This window comes from Carassius gibelio, chromosome B4 (assembly GCF_023724105.1).
Source record: "Carassius gibelio isolate Cgi1373 ecotype wild population from Czech Republic chromosome B4, carGib1.2-hapl.c, whole genome shotgun sequence".
Taxonomy (NCBI): domain Eukaryota; kingdom Metazoa; phylum Chordata; class Actinopteri; order Cypriniformes; family Cyprinidae; genus Carassius; species Carassius gibelio.
The window spans coordinates 25,197,812-25,217,760 of NC_068399.1; the positions used below are offsets into that span (position 1 = coordinate 25,197,812).

At 34.8% G+C, this 19,949-nt stretch overlaps 1 protein-coding gene across 4 annotated transcripts in view; it reads left to right on the forward strand.

The window, feature by feature from the left end:
* Positions 1-493: 493 nt before the first annotated feature.
* The window catches only part of ptprz1b (protein tyrosine phosphatase receptor type Z1b), a 39,986-nt gene continuing 20,530 nt past the window's right edge, over positions 494-19,949 (forward strand). For 3 of the 4 annotated variants that reach the window (XM_052555053.1, XM_052555055.1, XM_052555054.1), the window contains exons 1-2: positions 495-762; positions 12,397-12,462. In XM_052555053.1, coding sequence (XP_052411013.1) covers positions 699-762; positions 12,397-12,462 — 130 coding nt within the window. In that variant the 5' untranslated portion in view covers positions 495-698. Of the gene's footprint in view, positions 763-12,396; positions 12,463-19,949 lie in introns of all 4 variants that reach the window. The other variant, XM_052555056.1, reaches the window with a different exon arrangement.

Below are 19,949 nucleotides of genomic sequence, written 5' to 3' on the forward strand. Positions count from 1 at the left end.
CACACACACACACACATAATTATATATATTTATAAATATATATTTCTGCATAAATTGCCAGTTTCATGCTAGAACCTTGTGCAGCACCTGTGGAAATTTTTTAAAATAGTAACATTACATCCACTATTGTGAAAACTATAACAACTAAATTTCCTTTCATTTAAAAAATTAAGATATTGACTGAAACATGAAAATGTACAGCATGACATGAACGACCCATTGCATCTTGTTTTCCATCTATCTATTTTCAAACAGTCCAACAGATGTTAACGGGCAGCTTTCAGCATAAAATTCCACTTCCACTGCAATGCATGCACATACAATCCAAATAACACAAGAATTGCATGTTTTCTCACTAAGCTCTGAGCTTAACATAAAATGCGACCTGTAGTTTTAATATACTGTTGGATGTCACTAGCACCGTTTGTCGACCGTGCACGTCCAGTTATTTGGACCGTAGACTCGTGATTGATTGGGCGCGAGACTGTGGGGTCTGTGGGCGGCGCGTGAACGCAGCGTCTCTCCTCTCGCGCGCTGTGATCCTACAGTGAATGAAGCTCTAGCGTGGGAAAGACGAACAGGATACCCGAAGCACTGACATGGCTCCACTGTAACATCGCTGCAATAGCTGCTACTGCGTTCTCCACAGATCAGCGTTCCTCCACCGTTAACTGCAGCACGATTAAAGCCTGAAGACGATGCGTCTGATCGCAGTCAAATCACATCTGTTCATCGCGCAGCTGTGGCTCATCTGTCACACAGGTAACAAGTGAATACAGTGCTGAGTGATGCATGTGTCCTAATATAGGCTCGGTGTGTTTTTGGCACGAATGCATTGATGCGTAAAGTTGCGTCCATTTCCACAGGTTAAGGCATTTATTAATTTATTAATGATGAATGTATAATTTTTTGATGACAGTTAGGTTTTTGCGTTAAATCCCAGTCCGTAAGACAAAAAGCGTTGCAATAACGGTTCTGTTAATGTCTGTTAAGTGAACCGATGAAAGGTTCATGAATCCACTTTAGTAGAGTTGAATTAATAATTTCTAATGTGTGTGTGTGTAAATTTTAATTCATTTTTTAAAATATTTTATTTATTGTTCTTCTTCCTCTTCATCATCTTCTTCTTTTTTTATTACATTAGACTTGTTTTAGGTTGTTGTATTTTATCCCAGTCCTATAAGACAACACTTTAAAATATATTAGACTGATGCAAAGTTGTGAATGATGCAAAGTTTTATGAATCATTTAAGTGTATTGGTACCTTATTCAGTCGAATCAATTTGCTATATGAGTTACTTTTTAGGTTCTTACAAGGTTGTAATGTTTTAAAAAAAATTGTAATGTTTATAAATATGTATGAAGTGTACTGGTTCATGCAGGCTGTCTAAATCCAGTTTCCTTGCTGTGAACTTGCTGCACAGTGTTTGGTTCAGTTTCACTCGAGGCCGTTTCAGCTGTTGGACAGACTTTGGCTCTTTGCTCTTGGCGCTCGATCATTGATATCCTCTTTTAATCTCTCTGTCTCTGTTCATCCTGCTGAATTAAATGTAATTTGACATGGTGGCGGAATATAAAGCCTTTTCTTTCTGACCACATGTGTCTTGAACCATCTGCATCTCTCACTGGCACACCAGAGGTCTCTTTTCCTCAAAGTTGATCTCAGCGCTGTAACAGTGCACCATTGTCCAGGCTATTTCAGTCTAAAATGTTGCTGACCTTATGCAGAAGCATTAGTTACTCCCTGTTCGGGAGTTCCACAGGCATCTGTGCTGTCACTTGTGTGTTTGTGTCCTAGATATATGCAGAGTGCTGGTGGATGTAACACCCTGTTGTTCGACGTGACGGTAGGGGAAGCCCGCATTTGTGCTGCTTTTGTCTCAGTGACGATCATTCACCATTAATGCCAGCAGCAGGAAGAGACGGAGAGAGAAAGAGAGAGAGCTTCTGCCTACCAGACACATGATTGATCGATTCACACCAGGGTCACCCTGCCATGTGTCCAAACTAAATAACCACAGCATGGGCGGTGATCGAGAAGATGCAGTTTAGTTTCTCTTGATCAATTGAGTGACAGCGAAAGCCCATACAATCCCAAGGCATTTCATTATTAAATGTTATCTGAAAGTGACAGGCATATCCAATCAGTTGTCACACTTGGTAACCTGTAATATAATATAATATTGCCTATTAGCTTTGGTTCCCATTCATTATCAGTTCAAGTAGATGATAACATTTGTGATCTGTAATAGTTTGCATGTGTTGCTGCAGCTTGTAGAGACGTAACAATATCTGCTTTTTTGACTTAGTTTCTTTTATATGTAATGTTATCGGAGATTTTGCATGCTTCATCATATGCCTGCATAAAAAGCTACTGTTCAGACCTTCATGCACTTTGGTTTACTGGTATTTGGCACCAGAAGACTGACCTTTTTTTCAAAAAGTTACTTGATACCAGAGAGTGTTCAGAGAGGACTTATTGATTTAATACCTGTACAGTGCACATTTGTGCATGATTTTTCCTGGTTCATGACCCCAAAACACAAAATATATTCACATTAATCGATAAAATGCAAATTTAACTAACTATATAACATTGCATAGCTAGAATTGCATAATTAATAGGTATAATCAATGTTTAAAACACTTCTGAGATCTTTTGTTTTTAATGTACATCAAAGGCTGTACATCCAGTCAGATGCACTGTAATAAAATGATATGAACAGTAAGTCATGTTAATATTTTTAACTCCATTTTAAATTCAGTTCCATTTAAGTAAAAACAACCAAGTTGATTTATAGTAAGGCAGCAACTGAAGTATTCAAGTCTAAATAGTTGTAAATGTGGTGTTTTAATTCAAACTTCTATCATTTGGCAGAATCATGGATGGGCTGTTTTGCCGAACTAGACAACGTAAAAGAAAATGGAGCCCAGAATAGGTTTAAATACAAGTTCACTCAGATAAATATGGATTGCCGACCACAATGTGTTTTTTTTTATGCTGTGAATTATTGATGACAACGAGAGCATGAAGCCATTTAAATGTAAGAGAGGTTTAGAAACCAAAATTAAAATAAATCCTATTCAGCCTGTGTTATATTAATAATTTTGCATACTGTGGATTTCCCGAAGCCAAACCTGTTGAGATCCGTTGTTGTATGTAATCATTTTAATAAATAAACCCATGTTAAATCTACATTAATTATTGATGATTATGGCCTATTTAAAATTCAGCAGTCGTACCCTATTTAAGCATAAAAAACTCCACTCCGTTTGTATCTTGGGGCATGAATAAGTGAGATTGCCTGGAGTGTGTTATGTCAAATCATGTCCTTCTGATTTCTGCAGTAAACTACTGTGAATTCACCTTAAACTCTTTACAGATCAGAGTCTAATGAGTGTCATCAGCGCAGACTCGGGTCTATTGAGCACTAAACAGCTCCAGTTCATTTCCAGCGCCTGTCTGTGCCCAACGCAGCCCCGGGCAATATTGCTTGTACTGTTATGTCATCCTACAAATGGAAACTTCCATAATGAGCAGAGGTGTTCTAGATATCAATACAGATTGGTTTTAATCAATCTGAAATGTTTTGTGCTGAACCTGATGCCATTTGTTTAGGTAAGTGCATTTTTATTGCTTGATACAGTCATATCCATATAGTATCTTATTTAAAGGAATAGTTCCTCAAAAAAGGAATAATAAAATAAAACATTTTACCCATTCTCAGGCCATCCATGTAGATGAGTTTTTGTCTGTCAAAACAAATTTGGATCACTTGCTCACCAATGGATCCTCTGCAGTGAATGGGTGCCGTCAGAATGAGAGTCCAAACAGCTGATAAAAACACCACAATAATCCACACCACTCCAGTCCATCAATTATCTGAAGTGAAAAGCAGTGTGTTTGCAAGAAACAAGTCCATCATTAAGGCATTTTAACTCTTAACTGTCACTTCTAGGAAAAATACAAGTTCATAATCCACTGTAATTCATAATAATTCATAATTCATCCTCCAGTGAGAAAGTCCATCCCCAATTGTCCTTTCACATTAAAGTTGAAATTTTTGGCTTGTAAACATTGCTTGATATGTGCAGATTTCTCTCCTGATTCAGATGAGACAACTTTTTTAATGAAGAAAGCATAGATAGAGGAATGTCTTGATGGATTTGTTTCTTATAAACACTTAGCTGTTCTCTTCAGAAGATGTTAACTGATGGACTGGAGTGGTGTGGATTACTTGTGGTATATTGAGATGTTTTTATCAGCTGTTTGGACTCTCATTCTGACGGCACCCATTCACTGCAGATGATCCATTGGTGAGCAAGTGATATAATGCGACATTTCTCCAAATGTGATGAAGAAACAACCTCATCTACATCTTGGATGACCTGAGGTTGAGTACATTTTTATTTTTGGATGAACTATTCCTTTAACTTAGGTCAAAACAACACACAAGCTCTTTATTCCGGTCTAAAACATTCCTCAGGGAAAAGCTATTCAATGTTGGAGAAATACAATCTCCTGTAAAGAGGACCTCGGATTCAGAACAAAACTGGGCAGACGCTGAGATGGCCAGTCGTCTTAATTTCATCCAATTTCCGTTGCATTTTTCCAAGTGGTCATGTTGCTTACTTGTGTGTGTGATTTAGATTAAAATCATTTTCTCCATGCTGAGTATCGTTTTCCATCGACTGAAATTGGTGTTTGTGCATGTGGACATCGACTTAAAGAGCTTCTAAAGTAAAATGTAAAATTCATTACTTGCCAGCTATTCTCATGTGGGAATATAAGACTTTGTTCCAGAGATATAAATGCAGTTTTATAACCTAATGAAATTTATGGAAAAATATCACACCTGTCACAGGCTAAGTGCTTGCCTTAAGCAGATTTCTTTCTTGTTATTTTCCCCCCAAAATAGTGTTGAAATTCAGAGAATATTGCTTTTGGAAGCCTATTTCTATTTGTCTCTGTAAGCTTCTTCTGTTGTTCTATAGTGTAAATATTTAAAGGGGAAACATGAAACATGATATCTCAAAAATGGAGCATTTGGCTTATAATATTTATGTCCTATTAACAATTAACATTTACCCACCCTCAGTCCACCCAAGCTGTAGATGAGTTTGTTTCCTTATCAGAGCAGATTTGGGGAAATTTAGCATTACTGTCTCACTGAAGAAAGCATTATTATAGATAATGGACTTGTATTTTGGCTGGAAGTGATTATTGTGATGTTTTATCAGCTGTTTGGACTCTCATTCTGACGGCACCCATTCACTGCAGAGGATCCATCGGAGAGCAAGTGATATGATGCAAAATGTCTCCAAATCTGTTCTGATGGCGAAACATCAAGCGAGTGTATAGCGAGAGCCAATTCTTTTAGAATAAACCACTCACACTTGAGCAGATTTCTTTCTTTTATGTTCATGAAATAGTGTTGGGAGAAGATTTGTTTAAGCCCATATCTCGGTTCTCTCTGTAAGCATCTACCGATTAGTGAGGAGAGATGAAGTGAAGGGAAAATCAAATCTCTTCCTCTTGACCTCAGGATGTGGAGCTGGAGCTGTAGTAAACTGCTGAACTCATGAAAGGCAGCGCTCCGGCCTTGGCTCGGTCCAGCGGACGGACAGTGAGGTGAGGAAGGAAAGCTTTTCCCTCTGTTAAAGAAAGATGGAGTATTCGGTTGCCTTTCTGAGACGGATCTGGCCTGGTGTCCGAGGCGATAGAGGAGGCTCTGGAGGAAGTCCTGGTGGCTGAGCGCCTCCGGAGGTTCTGTCTGTTGTCAAGGAGTTTCCTCTGGCATGTCCTCAAAGTGAATGGAGAGCGTCTCCTGCTCGGATGTGCTGCGACCAGCCCAGATAAAAGCACTGTGTATAATATATGTTGTCAGGCACAGAGCTTGTTCTCTGTCGTTCGCTATTACACTCCTAAAAAGAAAGGTTTCAGAAGTGGATTTTCACAGTTATGCCACAGAAGAACTGTTTAGGGTTCCTCAAAGATTTTTTTCTCTGAACAGTTCTTAAAAGAATCTTTTTTTGAACATTCTAATAATCTAAATAACCTTTTTTTTTTTTTTTCGCTTTAGGAACACTGAAAGATTCAAAGGATCTTAAAGGTTCTTCATGGAACTATAGATTCTAATAAAGAACTTTTATTTATATTTATTCTAATATTTATACTAAATGTGTTACTATTAAAACAAGCCAACAAACAACAAATGCAAATATACAAATAAATAATATTATATGTATATAAATGTTATTTATATTATTAATACTTATATTTATACTAAATGTGTTACTATTAAAACAAGCTAACAAACAAATGAAAAAATACAAATAAATACATATTATATTTATGTATATATATATATATATATATATATATATATATATATATATATATATATATATATATATATATATATATATATACATAAATATAATATGTATTTATTTGTATTTTTGCATTTGTTGTTTGTTGGCTTGGTTAAATATATGTATATATATATATATATATATATATATATATATATATATATATATATATATATATATATATATATATATATATATATATATATATATATAAAATATTTTAATAATATAAATAATATTTATTTATTTATTTATTTCAGTATAACTATGCATATCCTCTTCAAAAATGCTCACAGAGCCAAGCTGTCTTTCTTAATTTCAAATATGAATTATTTTCTAGGCTAATGTAGTTTACTAGTTATGCAAGCTGAAAAGTTTATTTTTTCATCCTAGGTCAACAGGGAAATCTCACAACAGGGCCAAGGATATATACGAGCCCAGAATGTTTACAAAAGTATCCTGAAAAAAAGTTTGGATGGGGATAAGAAATCCCACAGCAGCAACACAGCCTTGATTTTTTTTCCTTGTGTATCTTCCAAAAACACAGATCCCTGTTTGCCTGTTTACTTTTAACTTACAGAGAACTATGCAGTCATAAAGGCAAATTCATTTCCTAAAAGCTGTAATAGTGAATTTGGTGGTTGATGGGAATCTTGGAGGCAGGGCAGTGTTAGAGTGTGTCAGGGAAGGTATAAACCCCAGCTGTTGACTAGCATTACTACCTTCAGCTGCAGTCGGTGTGTTCTCACGCGGACCGCATGTCACTTTCCCCCTGACCCTGCAGCAACAGCTGCCACAGCCTGCTGCACTCATGCACCGTCACATACTGCAGGAGCCCCTCGCTTTAGGAGGATCTCAACAGCACCAACAAAACAAATAAAAACATCCTAGCAACCACACAGCAACGTTCTAAAAACATTTCAGCAAAAACATTGTAGCAACCACACAGCAACGTTCTAAAAACATTGCAGCAACCACACAGCAACATTCTAAAAACATTGCAGCAAACACACAGCAACGTTCTAAAAACATTGCAGCAAACACACAGCAACGTTCTAAAAACATTGCAGCAACCACACAGCAACATTCTAAAAACATTGCAGCAAACACACAGCAACGTTCTAAAAACATTGCAGCAACCACACAGCAACGTTCTAAAAACATTGCAGCAACCACACAGCAACGTTTCTAAAAACATTGCAGCAAACACACAGCTACGTTCTAAAAACATTGCAGCAAAAACATTGCAGCAACCACACAGCAACATTCTAAAAACATTGCAGCAAACACACAGCAACGTTCTAAAAACATTGTAGCAACCACACAGCAACGTTCTAAAAACATTGCAGCAAAAACATTGTAGCAACCACACAGCAATGTTCTAAAAACATTGCAGCAAAAACATTGTAGCAACCACACAGCAGCGTTCTAAAAACATTGCAGCAAAAACATTGTAGCAACCACACAGCAACGTTCTAAAAACATCCTAGCAACCACACAGCAATGTTCTAAAAACATTGCAGCAAAAACATTGTAGCAACCACACAGCAACATTCTAAAAACATTGCAGCAACCACACAGCAATGTTCTAAAAACATTGCAGCAAAAACATTGTAGCAACCACACAGCAACGTTCTAAAAACATTGCAGCAAAAACATTGTAGCAACCACACAGCAACGTTCTAAAAACATCGCAGCAACCACACAGCAATGTTCTAAAAACATTGCAGCAAAAACATTGTAGCAACCACACAGCAACGTTCTAAAAAGTAAAAGTGCGCTAAAATTGTGGTCACATTTTTTTAATTAAAATTCTACAGGAATAATCCAATAATTTCAGCAGGAATCAGTGCATTCTGGAGTTTAGCCTGTTAGCTTGAAAAAGATTTTCAAGCTGATTGTGTGAATTCTGCACATTGACCAACAGAAAGCTGCTTGGTTTGGAAGTGACTTCTGTGTGTGTCATATTTCATGCATCTCTACACTATTATTGACAATGGACAATGGACCCTTTTTGCAAACAATTTTTGTTAAAATGTCACCAATGTGACTACATCTTAAATTTGAATCTGTGCGTGGAAAACTTTCACCCTCATGAAAAATTCCCAATCACACGGGTATTGAAATGACTGGATTTTGCAGAAAAAAACTGCAAATGTGACTGCATCTGAAGATGTGAATTTTTATTTACTTTATATTTTATTTTTAGGATTTATTTATTTATTTTAACTTGTTTTGTTGTATTTTAGTTTTAAATTGTTATTTTATTTTATTTTAGAATTATTTTATTTTATTTGGGTTTTGGACTTTGCTCCAAAGGAAGTCATTCAGGTTTGGAACAACATGACAGTGAGTAAATGATGAAAGAATTATCATCATGGTCATCATTTACTCGAGTTGTTCTAAAACTCTAAAGAATTGCCATTGCCTTCTACAGTATCCATACTATGGAAGTCAATGGCTACCATCTACTGTCTGAGTGAACAAATGATGACCGAATTTTCATCTATGTGTGAATTGTCATCTATAAATTCGGATGGATTATATTTCAGGATGTTATATTTCCTTAAATGTGTTCCTATTATAGCAAAGCTTTAAACTTTCTTCTGTCTTCAATTATGTCTCAACTGGCGGTTTTCCAACACTTGACCTTGGGGATCCAAATATAATCTGCACCTTTGGGAACACATGTCATAATTCAATTAGCTGTCAATCTGAACAAGTGTGTGGTGTGAATTCAGGCCATGACTCCTGTCAGCGTCAGACAGGTGTTCTCCATCATATGAGAGCATGGACAGACACACGGTTCACAGGCTGCGTTTCAGCCAGGCGACGGAAGTTATTTAGTGATGGGGTGAGGAGGGGGACTCGTGTTTTTGTTCTTGAGTTAGAAACACGACGTTCTGGCCGGCTTCCCCGAGACTTTTCTAATCCTCTTATGTATTTGAATGACTCTGGAGACGTTGACAGAGGGCAGAGGATGCTTACGATTCCTCCCCCATCCATTTCCTGCGTGAACCAGACACATGCAGAGAGTGTTTCCCAGTCGAGCGACTGTAGTAAACAACTCCTGCCTGCCTGACAGCTCGCCTTCAACAAACTCACAAAACTTTGCACTTAAAGTGTAGGTTCAGAGTAGAGTTGGAAAGTGTGTACACAGCTAAGAAGAAATCTCTACATATGTAACCATTCTATATTAATCTTATTATTATAAAAATTCATACATTCTATATTGATTCAATTTTGAGAGCAGCTTCCACTCATGTAATCATTTAGTATTTTTGTCGTTGTTATTATTGTTAGTTTTAATATATACTTAATTATTATATAACATTTTGAATAGAGAGCAATTCACAATCATGTAACCAATTTCTATTCCAATTTAATAATAATCATATGTGAATATTATTATTAGAAATGATGACATAAAATATTTTGAGACAATTTTGAAAGCAAATTCCACTCATGTAAGCATTTTTATATTTTATTTTAATACTAACTGCACGTTATTATTATTATTATTGCATTAAATTATTACATATTAATTCATATATTAATTACATTTTTAAAGCAACTTCTATATTCCTTTATAAACATATGTAAATATTTTGTTGTTGTTGTTTTTATTATTATATAAAATTATTACTTGCAATATATTGAATGTATAGAGAAGATATTTATTTATATATTTGTTTTTTATTATTTTATAATATTTATTGAATATTGCTACTTTAATTAAAATTTATTTGCTTAAATTGCTTCTAAATATATTGATTATTATATGAAATGATTACTTGAAATATATTGATTTAAACTCAAGAGAACATTATTTAAATATCTAAAATAAATGTAAATATCTTATTATGAAATATATTTATTTTAATTAAACATATGCTTGCTTTTAAATATATTGATTATTATCTTGTGATCACTCACAGATCAAAGTGATTTTAGCATTGAGTGTTTCCATAGAACCATAATTTCCCGGGCTGACTCTCATAATGACTGTAATTCGGATGCGCGGTGCACACAGGCTACATCTACTGCTGCTTGTTTAGAAATCTCTCATATAATGCTTTTTGTTTATCTGGAAAATGGAAGCAAATCCCCGGCTGTGTTTCTTTTGAGAGAATGTGAGAGAATGTGAGAGGGGTCCAGTGAAGGGCTTGTTTTATCGGTGATAGACTCATTAACATCAAACTGTGAGCAATTTTAATCTAATTTGCCGCAGGCTTTTCTCTCGGTGCCTGTGAAATGGAGCCGAGCCAAAGAAGCTCAGCAGCTTTAGTGGAGCACAGGTCGCTGTATGATACTGTTCCTGTGAATCGGGACGAGCGCGAGAGCTTCTTCCACTCGCGGTTTCATCACTCGGCCAACTGGGATTTACTCCACACAGCCGTCAAACACAAAGCCTATTTTTAAAAAGGAAAGGTCCTAAACAAATGGGTGTTTTACCATGTTTTACCACAAGAATAGTGGATGTTAATAATGTGGCGTGGTGCAGTGAGAGTTCCTAGCTCATTTTTGCACTGGTCTTCAAACCTCAAACAACCTTGTAGCAGTTTTAAATGGCACAAAACAAATAAATGATAATATATATAAATATTAAATGTTTGTTTTTGTGAAAAGTGGGTTCATCCCATAGGCGTAATGGTTTTTATACTGGACAAACTGTATATTCTATGGCCCAACACCAACCCTACACCTAACCCTAACCCTCACAGGAAACTTTGTGCATTTTTACTTCCTCAAACAAAACTCATTCTGTATGATTTATAAGCGTTTTGAAAAATGGGGACATGGGTTATGTTCTCATAAGTCACCCTCTCCTTGTAATACCTGTGTCATACCCATGTCATTATACAGAGTTGTGTCCTGATATGTCATAAAAACAAGAGCACACACACACACACACGCATATATATATACTGTATATATCATTTTTATTTTTATAATAAGACAACTATTTTTATGTATAAAATTTTATAAAAATAGGCATTTATTATTATGCTAAAATAATTTATAGTAATGTATATAATTTTTTTAAATGCATAATATTGTAATGCATATTTACAAAATTCTACTGTTTTCTTGGGAATAACTGAGGACCACAGAGGTGCTTGTTTTTGTGAAAACTTGTGTCTGACTGTTGTTGGTAATAATGGCTGTTCTGTGGCAAGCGTCTTCAAAGGCTCTATTGTGGCAGTGGATCTCGGTCATCATTCACTGAGTAATGGGCTCTGAGAGGCAGGGACGGGACCGGCCGTATTACACACGGGACGGGTCAGTGCTGTCAGGTCAGAGGGTCAGACTGTTAAAATGCTAAAATGCTCTTTAACTGATTCTTACATGCTTCGGTGGTTTGCAGCTCGGCCTGATCTCTTGGAAGGACATTCTACATCTGATCCATTGCACTGACTCTTGGACTTTGTGTCTAGTTTAGTTGGTTACAGTCTGGCACATGCAGTTTCAGGAGTTTTGGTGTAACATAGGCCCATCAAAACATTTGACGTTGTTGTTTCTCAGAGGTTATGGCTGTAATCCAGACACAACTGTGTGTGTGTTTGAGCTCATGTGGCCTTTTTATCTCAACTTTCTCTCCTACAGCAGTGACACATGTGTGTTTTGATGTGTCTGACAGGTGTCCTCACACACACACACACTTTTCAGACAGTAATGTGCTGGAAAACACCCGCTCAGTCTGTTCTACTGTGATAATAATGACCTTTCCCTCATCACACTTTCATTTACAGATATTTATACCGCTTTAGTCTAATGACATCAGTTTAAAACTATAACCCAGTAATGCATTATATATAAGCAACAACATTACAATGCACTGTATATTTCTTTTAGAAAACTTTAACAACCTCATAGCAACACCCCACTATAGATTATGTATCAAAGCATTTGTTTCAATGGTGAAACCTGACAATCTACAAATAATTAGTGTAATTTTTTGACTCAAGCACTAAAGACTGTTGTTTTATTTCGTGGTTTCTCTGAATCTCTCTCTTCCAGATCTGGCCGTGTCGTACCTGAGAGGTCAGCGCAGACTCGCCGAGGACGTCGACTGGTCTTACACAGGTGGGTTGAGCTGAACAAATGCTCTTATTGTGTGCGTCTCAGCAGACTCCAGTCTGGCACAGCACTGGCTCCAACCCAAACGCCTCAGAAAGCCTTTCTCCTGTGAGCGAGAGACAGGGATACGCTAGCAGAGGGATCAATGTCCGCTCTCCATTAGAGTCGCCCGCTGACCCGCCGGTGCTGGAGATTAGCTGAAAGTCTGAGACACTTTAAGACACTTAAGACTTTCAAAAGAGTAAGTGACATTCAGGATTGTTGGAGGGCTTTGAAATCAGACCAGAGGACACTTTTTTTTGTGACTTTTAGTCCAAGACTATTAGAAGTTTTTTTTTTTAATGTAATTAATCTTTTTTTAAGTTTCAGTATTCCGTAGAAAAGCTGAATGTTTAAAATGTACAGTCATTCTCTTACCTGGAAAAGGGACCAAAACTGAGTTACTCACAGATGGGAAAACCATCAAAACAAATGTGACGTTACGTTTCCAGATGGGACAGTGACTGATGAAAATTAAATAACTTTTAGATGTGCATCTTAATAATAAGATAAAAAAAATAAAAATTGACAAGGAAATCTGAGACCTCTACAATATGTATAATAAACAATTTATGAATATATTATTGTATATATTTAAATATATAATTAAAATATAATTTTAATCAAATATATTTAATTTAAATTGAATTCATTGATGTGTTTCAATAATAACCTGTAGTTTATAACAAAGATGTATAAAAAAAGAAAAAAAATTTTTTTTCAAGGAATTCTGGCAAAATTAGTTTTTTATTTATTTATTTATTTTATTACAATATGTGTAATGAATGTAAATACATATAAAATTATAGATATTTAAATAATAATAATAATAATCATCATAATGAAAAAAGTTTAAATGATTTATAAATAATAATAATAATAATAATAATAATATATATATATATATATATATATATATATATATATATATATATATATATATATATATATATATATATATATATATATATATATATATATATATATATTATAAAAATAGATTTATTTAAATATTTCATCTAGTACTATGGTACTCCATAGCTGCGTGGTTTAGATCATATTTAAAATAGTTAAAGTGTAACTTTTTTTTTCTTTTAGTCACCTTTTATTTATAAAGCAGCCACACACTCCATAAGATAATCACTGCTGTCATGTTAAAACCACTACGAGTCTGCATCAAAACAAACCTTACTGTCTTGTGAAAACTTGTAGGATACAGACTCTGTGTGTGTGTGTGTGTGTGTGTGTTCAGTGAGTCGAAACTAAATGAATTAACATGTGAAAGAAGACTCTTGATTGTGAGGCCCAGCACAGACCTGTGGAGAAAGAGAGCGAAACACGTTCCTCTGTTTTAACTCGGATTGTTTCAGTAAACCTCTCTCTTCACAAACAATAGTAGTCAAGCTTGAATGCTAATTTGTTCAGCTGACAGTCACACGGTGACTCTGTAATGCTTCAGAGTCCCTCCTGATGTGTGGGAAATGTCTGTTTTTTGTTTGTTTTATTGGTCTTTTTATTATGCACTAATTGTGAATTAAAAATCAACTGATACTGTGTTCTTCCAGTCTGGTTACCCGGTTAAATGAGCAATATCCCATGAATTATTCCACAGCATGTTGTTTTTCTCTCCAGATCCTCACTAACAAACTTTATTTTTCCCTTTTCTTCACTTCTAATCCGTATTAGCAACAGTAACAGTCCAGATAGCTTTTAGGGTGAAAATTACAGAAATATTTTCTAATTACACCTAATTTATATATATATATATATATATAATTTATTTATTAATAAATAAATAATAAATGTTGCAGATTTTCATTAAGAAATTGCTAGTAAACATTTAAAATATGAAATATATGAATATTTCCTAATTTACTATTCATCTTCTATATCTAAAACTAAATTTGATTTATATTACAACTAATATAAATCTGTTATTAATATATTTGAATATTTAAATAAATTAATGTCATACATTTTCATTAAGAAATGACTTGCAAATTTGTTCGTTGAAATATTTAATATATGAATATTATATAATATATAGTGTAAAATGTATCTATTTCATTTAAAATATAATTCTGAAGAAATATATGTAATATTAATACATTCATACCTAATATTAGAATATTGTATTTAATATTGTATATTTATAAAGAAATTGAAACTTTATATTAACTTTATATTATATATCTTATAAAATGATTATATATATTTTTTTACATAAAATTTTGTACGTCATTTTAACATATTTAAGTAAGAAATACTGAAGTATTTTAGAAATGGCAAGTAAAATTAGCAAAGAACGGGCAGGTAATGCTTGAATTAAATGTGAAATGTTTTTTTTTTTTTTTTTTACAGTATAGTCTTTAAAGTTTTCACATTTCACAGGAAAAGCATGGGGAAAAACATATGTAATATGTACCGATCTATACTGTATAATAAATATTTCATCTTATAGTTGTGTGCTGATGTGGAGTGTTTCAAATCAGTCATTTATGAGGCTCAGTTTGAATCTGCATGCAGCTGTCTATGTAGGCAGTGAAGGTTTGGTTTGGGGATGGAGTTCTTACATGATCATGAGTTACTGTAGCATGTCAGTCTCCCGTCGAGACTGTTTTCCAGAGCCCAGGGGTGTGTGATTCCTGTCTCCATCTGCTGCGGGGGCTGCCGCTCTTTCCTCTAATCATATGAATGCTCTGATAACCTGCCGCCTCCGTCCTCAGCAGCACCTCAGCTTTACTGCTCATGATTTTCCTGAAGGCGTGATGTATATATAAATACATATGTTTCTCTAGAGCAACTAGGGAAATGTTGTGTTGATGTGTAAATTACTCATCGATTGCATTGCTCTATGGTGTACACAAGCTTAGTTGCCACTGAACTGACTCCACAAGTTACTCACATTCAAGCTACATCCTATCCTCCACCTTTTTCCTGACGTAAAAATGGGTGCCGCCATTTTTTAATTCTATGGGTGTAGCTTCGGGTGTAGTTTTGCTGCTTGATATTTACAATTGATGTGTGATATCATATTATTTTAATATGTTATCTTAATTAAGAACACACTGGTTTCTACTGCAAACAGTAATTATCATAATACCTAAGTCTTATGTTTTTTTTTTATAAAAATGTAATATTATTATATTTTTATATTTTAATAATGAAATAATTAAGTTTAAAATGTAATAAATTATTTGTAATTTTAACTTTTATAAATTTAAATATAAATACATGCAATTAAATATATAAGTTAATAATAATAACCAATATTTATTGTTTTATTATTATTATTTATATAATAATACAAATAATATTATATATAATAAGTTTAAAATGCTATTTTATTTATTTTTAAAATAAATATTAAATATTATATATAATATTATCTGTATTATTATATTAATTATAATTTTATACAAATATATTTAATATTGATACAATAAATATTGGTTATTATTATTAACTTATTTATTTAATTGTATATATTTATATTTATATAAATAATTATTTGCATTTTAAACTTAATTAATTATTATTTATAAAAAAAGGTGTGGTTTTGTGAATAGTTGCTCCTTTATGAGTCCACAGACATTCACACTGGTTGTTTGATTTACTGCTCCTTTGCCGACTTTCTTGCGTGGAGACTGTTGTGGATAATTGGCTGGTTTAATCAGACTGAATGTCAGTGTGGATCAGGTGTCATTATGGAGGGAGAGGAATCTGCAATAACCGTTCCCGTCTGTGATCGTTCTCACGTTTGTTCCCATGCGCCATAATTCTGCAGATCGCTTCAAAGGCCAAAGCACATCCTACCTGTTACTGCAGCCTTCGATTGTGAGCGATCTGACCTTACATGCTGTTAGAAAAATAGAAATATTCAAAATGTCAGAGCAGCCCAGAGGTCTCAAAATCCTTGAAATTACTTCAGGCTCTACGTTTATGCCACATCCGCAGACTAGCGGTTACCATAGCAGCAGCGCTTCTCTTTGATTACAGCGTATCCATGTGTGTGTGTGTGTGTGTGTGTGTGTGTGTGTGTGTGTATATGTGGCAAGCCATTTTAACCCTCGAAATTTTCTAGCATACATTTTCATGCTAATAAATCTCTAATTAAAACGTTGTAGTATCATAATGAATAGGTACTGATAACTGATATCTATAGTTTTATGAAATTAAGTTCTAATAAATAAATAAGTGCTAATTGCAAAAGAATAAACACTAGTAGCTAATGAATCAGGAATAGGAAAGGTCAACGCTAATGTCTGATGATTAAGCACTAGTATAGTAGCTAATCCCTTAAGAAATGTAGTTAAACCATTGTAACCACAAATTAACCAATTGCTACATTAACCATATAGTTTAACAATGGTATTTGTGGTAAAACTGTGGTTATACAAATGGGTGTTCAGTCTGCCAAAAAACATGGTTACTGCACTTTTGCTATAATAAAACCATGGTTAATTTTCATGAGGGATAAATCAACATTAGTAGCTAAAGAATATGCACTAGTAGCTTAGCACCACTCACTAATGAAGAATCACTATTAGCTAATTAGCAAGGAGTAGCTAAAGGATACATGCTAGTAGCTAAATAATTCAAAGGTATAAGCCAAAGAATATGAGCTAGTAGCTAATGAACAACCGCTAGAAGCTGATGAATAAAATCAAGCATCGCGTTAGTTCAGTCAGGTCACGTGAGTCATGCTTGCATCAGCTGACAGTCAGCTTTTCCTGACATGTACCAATCCAGTCTTGACACCTATCTCCTGCGGTCTATTTAAATTCCCATTATTCAGTGTCTCTCCATCGCATTGCTGCTTGCAATTAACTCCCTCCTCCAACCCCAACTCCACCAACTGAACCTGCAATCTGCTCTAATTTGTTCTTTCTTTACAGTGTCTTCATTGGAATCAGTCTCCATGACATTTTGTTTACAACTCATGTAATTGAGAATTGTAATTATGTATGCTTATGGTTCTGTTCTGTACCCCAGGGGGGGTTGTCTTGCTGCTTTCCCCGCTCTGTCCAAGCATGGCTGCATGGACAGGCGTGTGGAGTGTTGCCCAGAACATAACCATACCGCCAACACTAACTGTATGCAATTATAATTGTCATTAAATATACTTGACGGAAGTGGTCCTGATTGAACTATAGAAGAGGTGGCAGTAGCTAAAGAGTAAATGCTAGTATTTAAAGAATAAACATTATTAGCTAAAGAATAAGCATCAATAGCTAAATAACAAACGTCACTAACTAAATAAGCATGAGTACTTAATGAATACGCGTCAGTAGCTAAAGAATAAACATTAATAACCAAGTAAGTCTCAGTGGCTAAAGAATAAACATTAGTAGTTAATGAATAAGCTTCAGTAGCTAAAGAACAGTGTTTGGAATAACGCCGTTTAAAGCAACAGCGTTAGGTAACGACGTTATTTTTTCAGTAACGGGGTAATCTAACTAATTACTTTTCCCGTCGTTATAACGCCGCTAACATTACTGGACGTTAAATGCGGTGCGTTACTATGCATTGATTTAATAAACTATGTAATCCGAACTATCTTGGGTTAATATCAAGATAAGTGATTATGATTGGCTAAGGCAGAGTCATGTGTTTCATGGTAGCCAATCAGAGCCAGTGTTTTTACACCAGCGGCGTCAAACACACACGCACCCGAGAGCAGCAGCAGCAGAGATGGCGAGTCGGCAGCAATCTGATGAAAAGTTGGCATTTTCAAGGTGGAGATATAAGCACTATTTCAAATTCATTGTGTTCAAAGGCAAGAACGTGCATGTAATGTGTACATGTAATATGTGACACACGCATCTACAAAGCTAGTGGCAAAAAACACTTTTCTTACAAAGATAATACTTGGAAGTGCATGATAAAACTCTTGCTGTCTGTTGACGTGCAATAAATATTGAAAGTTATGTACGAACACCTGTCTGTTCTATTCATTTTAACTGACTTGTGAAAACTGCTCCAAAAAAAAAAAAAAAAAAAAAAAAAAAAAAATTCTTTGACATATAGCAACTTTTTTTTTTTTTTTTTAACAGTAACGCAAATAGTTACTTTCCCTGGTAACGAGTTACTTTTATTATAGAGTAATTCAGTTACTAACTCAGTTACTTTTTGGAATAAGTAGTGAGTAACTATAACTAATTACTTTTTTAAAGTAACGTTCCCAACAGTGCTAAAGAATAAACATTAGTAGTTAATGAATAAGCATCAGAAGCTAAAGAACAAATGCCACTAACTAAATAAGCATCAGTAGCTAAAGAAAAAGCGACAGAAGTTAATGAATAAGTGTCAGCAGCTAAAGCATAAACATCACTAACCAAATAAGCATCAGTAGCTAAAGAATAAATGTCAGTAGCTAAAGAAAAATGTCAGTAGCTAAAGAAAAATGTCACTAACTAAATAAGCTTCAGTAGCTAAAGAATAAGTGTCAGTAGTTAATGAATAAGTGCCAGTATCTAAACATTAAGCTCTAGTAGAGCTTAATCTAGTAGATTAAGAATAAGCATCAGTAGCTACAGTATAAGTGCTAATAGCTAATGAATAAATGCTAAAAGGCTAAAGAATAAGCAGCTAATGAATAAGCACTAGTATCTACAAATAAGCATTAGTCCTTACTGGCTAAGAAATAAGTACTAGTAGTGTGAAAATAAATGCTAGTACATTTTAAGGATTAAATGTTAAAATAGCTTGCCATATTGTGTGTCTGCTGGATCCAGATGCGCACTGCTGTATCCTGACAGACTCATAGCTCAAAACACTGTGTTCCTGTTGAATGTGGCTCCATCAATCAGGCTAATGGCCAACGTTTGTCGATATTAAGTAGCTTGCGGATGTGGTTCTGCCGTCCTCACATGGTGGACGTGATCCTGTATAGCCTGTTAGGGACGTATTAATTATGTTGCAGCTTAAGAGGGTGAAGAATTGCCACCCAGGAGCTGAAAGTGAAATCAATGTGAAAATATACACGCTAATCGTCCTTCCAGGGAACATTAGAGCTGATAATTCAGATCGAGCTTCTTAAAGACACGTCCTCGGGGGCACTTTTAATCAGCTGTGTTTATGTTTGTGTGTGTGTGTTCAGTGATGTGTGACCCGTTGCCATCTGCTCTGTGAGTTTATCATCTGCTGAAGTCAGTGTGATATATCATAGCGCTCGGTTTGTGTGTTCAACATCACTGCAAGTGGCATTATTCTGCTCTGATCAGCACTGACTCTTCATATGCCATACCATGTGCTTCAGTTTGCTGCCATATGCCATTGGTTTACATTTTTGGCCTTTTTATTCGTAGTGCACAATAAAGAAATCAGAACATTTTAGGCAGAAAAGATTTTAAACTTAATTTTAAAACACAAATCTGAACCACAATGTTTTAGAAAAAGCACTGAATCCAAGGCTCATGCTTTAATAAAATACATAAAATAAATATAAAAGT